This window comes from Larimichthys crocea, chromosome XVIII, assembly GCF_000972845.2.
Source record: "Larimichthys crocea isolate SSNF chromosome XVIII, L_crocea_2.0, whole genome shotgun sequence".
NCBI lineage: Eukaryota > Metazoa > Chordata > Actinopteri > Sciaenidae > Larimichthys > Larimichthys crocea.
Genome location: NC_040028.1, coordinates 14,625,763 through 14,633,616, shown reverse-complemented (window position 1 = coordinate 14,633,616; position 7,854 = coordinate 14,625,763). Strand labels below are relative to the sequence as shown.

The 7,854-nt window shown below is 40.0% G+C and overlaps 1 protein-coding gene across 1 annotated transcript; it reads right to left on the bottom strand.

The window, feature by feature from the left end:
• Positions 1-112: 112 nt before the first annotated feature.
• pdk1 (pyruvate dehydrogenase kinase, isozyme 1) lies at positions 113-7,120 on the bottom strand. Its single transcript, XM_019255200.2, has 11 exons — positions 6,638-7,120; positions 4,663-4,804; positions 4,490-4,561; positions 4,224-4,408; positions 3,238-3,333; positions 3,072-3,149; positions 2,883-2,959; positions 2,686-2,784; positions 2,505-2,615; positions 1,304-1,417; positions 113-1,198 (listed from the first exon to the last, which is right to left on the bottom strand). Exons 1-11 carry the CDS (start codon positions 6,744-6,746, stop codon positions 1,058-1,060), a joined length of 1,224 nt encoding a protein of 407 aa, XP_019110745.1. The 5' UTR covers positions 6,747-7,120; the 3' UTR covers positions 113-1,057.
• Positions 7,121-7,854: the final 734 nt, after the last annotated feature.

The window sequence follows — 7,854 nt, the reverse complement described above, 5'->3', positions numbered from 1 at the left end:
AAACCTGTGAAGCTTTCACACTGCCACACAGTGCCACTGACAGTGACAGAAAGAAATCTGTTTCCACCATCACTTCATTAACACAAAGATCTTTGACACAAATAAGAAACTGTGATTGAAATATTCTTTTTTACTGAACATGCAGCATGACTGTTTTAGTGTAACATGGAAAATATGAATTATAGCTTATTTAACAGCAGCCCCAATACTGTACTTAGCTCTCTTATACTGTGACACAAACATGGTTCATCTTGTTTCAGATTTGCAGTACCTCATTTGCAAATTAACACACTTTAGGATGAAAACTGAAAATCCATCAATACTTTTTTTTTTTTTTTTGATCGCACGGAGAAGAAATGCCCTCGATGAAAACAACGAAGCCCCCGACAGATTTAAAAAAAACAAGCAGCAACCACTTCTCTAACAACTTTTCTCACAAACCTCACACAGCACAGCACACTGTAACAAACTTACACTTTCAGCAAAAATAAAAGCAGCAACGCAAATAAAGAGAAGAACGTAAACCAACGTTTGTAAAGACACTTACAAAACATCGTTCAGCCAAACTACTAAAAACATTTTTCCAGTTTTCCTCTTGGCATCGAACCACGCAGAGAGCTTCAGTCGGCGAGGTTTTAAGATTTTCTGTCCTGAGATTTTTGTTCTCAAAGCCTCTAAAAAACTGATTTCAGCGTATCACAGATACTCTGTCATCATGTTTACACATCATTTAAAGATAGCTACATCGTCACAGTTCTTTAATAACCATATTTAAAGGGCTCCTTAATGAATCATGTGGTTATGTTTTTAAAAAAAAGCTTTCAGTAACAGCTTTGAAGATCTTTACTTTAGGAACAATGTGGCTTTCTAGAAACCTGGTCCTGATTCCTCTCGGTCCACCAGTAAAAGTACGTCTTTTAAATCTGTTGTTCTACGTGTAATATGGCACTAAAACTTTGATCTTTTATTCTTTTCTTTCTGTACAAGGAAATCTACACACACACACACACACCTTCTCATCTCGCACACTTTGCTACCGGACTGCCGTCGTTCACATCTAGACACTGCGAAATGTTGTCATGTCCTTGGGCTCTTTGCTGGGGACACACCAGTCGTCCGCCTCGTGGATCGTCTTGTAATGTTTCCACACGGACTTGTTGTAGACGGGGAGCCTCTCGATGGACTCGGTGGAGAGTGCCTAGCACAAGATTGAGAGAAAAGTTATAATAGAGGATGTAAAGAATGCATGCTTCCTTGTGTGCGAGAGAGAGAGAGAGACACAGTTAGTATAAAAATAAGTCACCCGAATGTAGATCACAGCGTCAGTTCCGTAACCCTCCAGAGAGTACAGCTTCAGGTCACCTTGAAAGTACCGGGCGTACAGTCGAGAGATGGGCAGGCCGTACCCGTAACCAGCCTGGACAAAAACAAAGTGCAAAATAAAAACAGTTTAAAGACGAGACAAGAATGAACTGTAAAGCTGAACTGAAAGGTCGATTCAATCACAACTCCATCCACTCACGAACAGTCTGATGTGGTCGCTGGGGGTAATTTACAGCGTTTAATCACCATAAAGGGGTAAATTATCTCCCTCATTACAAGGCTACTTACAGAGAAATCAATAATCTGACAGAAATTATCGATCTGGCATTGATTTTTATACAACAGTTGGTTCAGACGAAGTAATTTGATTGGACCAGAGTCACTCCAGGAACAGCACTAAGACTTAAAACTACATGTGTCTTTACAGGCGTTACATTAACAGTCTTCATCTACCTTGGATGAATATATTTCTGAACACTGATCATACTTAACAGTTACCTGACGTTTCTGTACAGTTGACAAAATGTTAAAAAAAAATAAACATATTAGCTGTTTGGATTAAAACTAAAGCTCCCTGCACTGTGCGGGTTTAAGAAATACAGTATGACATCTGAACGATTCATTACGTGACCGTTAAACAGATTAAGTCACACGTCGACAGTCTTTATTGTTAATTCAGCATCAATATAATTCACAAAGATAAACTGTGCTTCTGTAGAAATGTTACATTTTGGATTTCGTCAACAACTCAAGAACCACATGGTTGGAATCAGTTTGGTCGAGTCCCACTATACACGAGTACAGTCTTAGATCTTTGCCCTTGCAAATCAAGTTTTATAAGTTATGGAGGAAGTTCGCGCAGTTTCAGGTTCACTTTCATTGTTATACAAGTTGTTTACAAGTGACTGAGAAGATGAACACACCAGAAACACAAATGGGAGGCGGTGAAGAGTTAACATAGGATTTAACTTGTCATAGCAGCACATCACAGACGTGATTAGTAACATTAACGACGGCTGCAATCCATTTAGGTGTCCCAGTTCCACGAGCATGTTGTTATTAATAACACAAGTCTGTTGTGGAAAAGTCCATGGTTTGGTATTTTGATGGTTGGATCAACGTGGACTCACGTCCATCCAAACTCATTCACACCGTAGCGATCATACATGAGGAATACTGACCAGAGGAGCAGCTCTGGACCCGTCGATGCTGGGTCGGGGAGCTGTGGAGTACGTGTAGGTGAACAACCGGTCAATCTTGCGCAGCGGCACGCCACCTCCACGATCGCTCACCTGGAGACGAACAGTATATTTTCATGTTTTAAATCTTCATTTTCACTGGTGAGTTCTGGTGCTGCTTTACCTTCACTGTCAGATCTTCAGTTCCCAGAGCGACCTGTGCGTGGATGGAGGGATACTCCATGGCATCGCCGTACAGCTCCATGGTGGCTCGCATGGCGTTCTGCGTTCACCACGAGAGGGGCAACATATAAAACATGTAAAAACTGTATCATGGAAGAACCAGCAGTCCAATTATTTGAGTTTGAAATTGAGTCCTACCTTAAAAAGTTCAAACACCATGTGGTACAAATGAGATGGAACGTAGACCACAGTGACGGGTTTTCCCTGCTCTTTGACTGTCAGCACAAACAGACGATTAAAAATTTGATTAAACTGATCAGAAAAATGTTAATTTATTCACCAAGGATACCATTTAAAGTGCTTAAGACATCATGTCATTTTAATTACCATTGAATTCCTCCAGCACCAGCTCAGGAGAGTTCATGTAGTACCGATCACAAAGGTTTCGTGCGTTTTCGTACGCATCTACGAGAAAAGGACACAAATGAATACTCGATCGAGCTCGTCACAGGATGTTCCTGAACAGATCAAATATTTATGACGACAAGCTCACCTCTGATAACCTCGCTGACACGACAGTGGGGATCAATACTGCCGATCTGTTTGGGATGTGCCGGGTTCACCTTCACCTTCCCACCGAAGAGGAGAGCTGGAATAGAAACACATGTGGGTTGTTACCACGCACTGCCTGTGGATGTATGTTTCTCTATTAATGAATCATTTCACCTAGAAAATGTCACAGTTTGTTCCCAAATCCAAAGATATTCAATTTATCAACTGTATAAGGCCTTTAAATGACCCTCAGGTTTTCACCTAACGCATACTGTAATCAGGAACTGGTGACTTGTGTATCTTTCTGTAAATCATTTCTTTGTTTCGTTTTCTGACACACAACACAGTTCAAACATCTCTCCGTCTTGTCCACAAAATTCAGGCCGTGGTTAAAGTTAAAACGCTCCAGCTCTGCACTCGTTAATCTTCAATACACAGGAGCCTTTTTCTCAGTTTTGTTTCTTATCTTTTACACTTACGTTTTATTATTTTATGTCACTAACATCTAAAGAAAACAACAAAACTGTTACCAGAAACCAAGACATGATGTGTTCTGTTGAACTGAAAGTTCTGTGCCAACCTTTTGATCTTGCCCTGGGCGTGTTCTCTCTAATTATCTAACAATGACCTTGTTCAGCTTGTTTTTTTTTTTAATCATCCTCATATTTCACCTTCATCCAGGAAAACCAGTTTTATTTTGTCTCTTTGCCTTTAAACAATTCACTCAGGTGAGGGCGCAGATAGAGTACAAGTCACTTCAAGTTCTTTTCCAAATTAAATGACACCAGAAAACATGTCTGGGTGTGGTTTGTGGCAGTGATGCACCAACAAAATCAAGACTGGACTGGACCAGGACTGTTTGTGTGATAAATTGACACTGAAACGTCATAATGTCATTGCAAAAATGAACACTGTGCTGTGAGGGCGTTGACTTGAAGTGCAACTATAGTTTAAAATGTTTTATGAAGCAAGAGAGGATCTACTCACTGTGCTGGTTGAGCAACATCCTGATGGATATCCTGCTCATGTAGAAACGATCTAGGAAATACTGAACGTTCTGGCTGACGACCGGGTCCGTGCCGTAGGCCTCCTTGTACTCGACGACTCCCTGAGCCATGGTGGGAATGACATCATTGTGTCGATTTCTGATTTTTATCACCGCGTCTGTGAAACTAAACAAAAGACACGTCGATTACAGCGAAGCATGCAGAATAAAACAGACCTCGTAGTGTGTAAAGTTTTCATTCACTCACTCGTATGTCACTTTTTCACTGTCCGCGTTTTTGTCTTTGAACTCGAGAATTTCCTCAAGACTTTGCATGTACCTGCAGGTGGAAAAAAAACAGTTATCACTATCCATTCGCAGGCGTTGGTGTAATCTGAGAGATGATTAAGCCAATAGGAGAAAGAAAATAAACCTGCATACCAGCCCTGCACCAACCGGACTGAGGGAGTTCTCAGTAAGTTGTCGGGCAACAAGTTGATCTCTTTCATGATGTTTGCCAACCTCACGGGTAACTCCTGTCTGAGGAAGGCGAACGATGTTTTCTCACATGCATCTCCCGAGCCTGAAGGGTATAAACACACAGAGAAACATCACAAATCTCTCATTAATCTGTTATCATAGGTCGGCGGTTCAATCGCCGGCTCATGTTGGCTGCATGTTGAAGTGTCACTGAGCAAGATACTGAACCCCAAATTGAGTTTTCTGTATCAATTTTCAATTTCAATTTCAATACATCACGAAACAACATTAATTTACCGACTGTAACGTACAGTTTTTACTGTGGTAGCTGTCTCTAGGACGTTGTGAGCGATGTTGTCAGATTACTTTATGTCAATATTTGATTTCTGCATGAATAAAATGAAAGCAAAGCATTTTCTATCATAATATACACTACATCAATGCTGTGATATAAAATACAGATACCTCCACGCACGACTGTCCGCCCTCTGTGTTAGTTTGATGACGTCTGTTTGGTGAGCTGAACCACTAAGAACAATACAAACTAACGTAACAAGTTATATGAGACGGCTCCTGCATGTTTACATACTGCAGTTTGTACTCCGCACTGTGCGACTCTTACTGTCTAAATGTATGAAGTGAAAATGATTTACTTCCAGGTAGGAGGAAAGAATAGGAATCTTTGTTTTCGTACAACCATGAAAGGTCAATATGCGGAATAATTTGAACACGGAACATAAACAAAGAACAAATATTATTTAGTTCAAGAAGATTTACAAAACTATATTTTTTCTGAAGTCTAAGGTATATTTGGTTCACAAACACAATGCTGTATACTTGTTGAACACAGAATTAGGATAATGATTTATAAATATGTATGGTGCATTAAAATATCTTAGATTTGGCTTTTTTGTTGTTGTGTTTTTCCACTGCAAGCAAAAGAAATAAACATGAAAATACAAAAGATAGATAGATAGATAGATAGATAGATAGATAGATAGATAGATAGATAGATAGATAGATAGATAGATAGATGAGTGCAGTGAGAGGTGTGTGCAGCTCCCGATAGGTCAGTACTATCAATATCTGCAAACAGAGAGCTGGCATAGTAGAATGAAGAGGATCTGTGCTGGCTTTTCTCTTAACCTTGTAACCATGGGCATACCGGTGTAAGTTCTATTTGGTTTGATGCTGTTTTTGTAGTTTTCAAAGCTTGTAACTATTACATCTTAGTGTTTTATTTAAACAATTTCCCTATGGGGATTAATAAAGTACTTCTGATTATTTACATAGGTATATATTTCTTTTGTTCCAGATCAGGTCTGCTCCTGAACCCTGACTCCTTTTGCTATATTTGTGCTAGTTTCACCATTCCAAGTCAGAGGAAAGCAAACATCAGTGCATTTGTCAAACAAGCATATTTTAAAATAAAACTCTGTGACGTCATGGGAGCACCCTCACAAAGTGTGCAAGCAGTGTGTCAGAAGAGTTTACACATGTGGACCAAAGGAACAGGTGAAAAGTTGGCATGTGGTTACTTTTGTTTTATCAGAATTTAACAAGAAAAATAAAAGTAAAACAGAATATCTTAATCTACCGTCAGCTATAAGACCAATGCCTCATTCAGCTGAAACTCTAGTTTTTGAACAGCCACCTCCTCTAGAAGATCTGAGAGATGTTGAAGAAGGCAGTGACAGCTCTGATGCAGATTTTAAAATTCACAAGGATTCAACAAACAAGCACATATCTGTGAAGTACAGTATTTTTCTTTGGATTCAGCACCCAGAAATGAGTTTAAAATCAGCTGTCAGACCTAACTCAACAAACACTGTGAGTTTGTGTGTTTCCTTTTTTTAATTAAACAATAATTCATTATGAGAAGGCTCATTAAACATGAAGTGACTGCACATTTGTGTTTGGATCATTACTCTCTCACCAAAATCCAGAAACTGCTTCATTGACAGAGGAGAGGGTGAAAACTTGGAGTAGTAGTCGATGTCCTTCCCGATGGACACGCTGCTCCGCAGGAACCGTAAGATCCGCATGCTGACAGGCCCGGCGCCGGCTCGCTCTGGCGGACGCTGATGTTGTTAAACACGGACAGAAATGTCACTTTTAAGTTGAATCCTCCGCAGCTCGTCACGCAGTCACACTTCAAACCTGCTGTCAGCTAATCTATGTTGACATTAGCACCCGGGGCTAACTTTAGCAGCTCGCGTGCGCACGGGCCGTTAAATGTAACGGTTTTTTATTGATTGATTTGGTGAAATTTGAACATCCATAATCAAAGAAACTGTCAAAATGTTTATAAATCAGTCGTTGCTTCATCTGCTCGTTGCTGGATCTTTGATGTTGACACAGCGTGAAGCCTGTGCAGGTACCCAGAGAGTCATGACGACAACAAGATAGAGACGTTTGTGCCGAAGATCGTTTTAAAAAAACTTTATTGATATAAAAATATAGTGGTGGTATTTTATTTGTATTCCTATATTATTATTATTATATTATTACCTATTATTATTATTATTATTATATTATTTATTATTATTATTATTCTATTTTAATTAATTCTTATTTTTTTATCTCTCTTCATTCCTTGGTTGTTCTTGCTCTACTGATATTGTGCATGTATTCCCTTAAATTATTTTTTGTGAACCTAATGTATTGAAAAAAAATTAAAAAATATCCCCTTCTCCTTCCTCCCCCCTCCCTCTCTTCCCTTCCCTCCCTTCCCCCCCTTTCTCCTCCCCCCTTTTTTCCCTTTTTTCTTCCTCCCCTCCCCCCCTCCTTTTCCTCCCCTCCTCCTCCTCTCTCCCCCCTTTCCTCCCCCTTTTCCCCTCCTCCCCTCCTCCCCCCCCTTCCCTCCTTCTTTCTTCCCCTTCCCCCCTTTCCCCCCCCCCCCCTCCCTTCCCTCCCCCTCCCCCTCCCCTCCCCCCCCCCCTTTCCCCCTTCCCCTCCCCCCCCCCCCCCCCCTTAAAAATAAATTATATATCTATATATATATATTATATACTCTATATAGTGGTGGTAATAATATTGTAAAAAAAGAAGAAAATGAAGAAAATAAAAAGGCGGATGTGAATTAATTTTAAATTAATTTTTAGTAACTACGTATTCTTTTTGTTTGGCTGTAAAAATAACAACATTTACAAT

Bases quoted from the DNA above. Each gene is read 5' to 3' on its own strand.
- pdk1 (XM_019255200.2), bottom strand. From the start codon at position 6,746: ATGCGGATCTTACGGTTCCTGCGGAGCAGCGTGTCCATCGGGAAGGAC. The intron at 3,334-4,223 runs GTGAGTAGATCC...TTTCTATTCCAG, and splicing joins GATGTTGCTCAACCAGCACA to CTCTCCTCTTCGGTGGGAAG. The intron at 1,199-1,303 runs GTGACTTATTTT...ATCTTGTGCTAG, and splicing joins ACGCTGTGATCTACATTCGG to GCACTCTCCACCGAGTCCAT.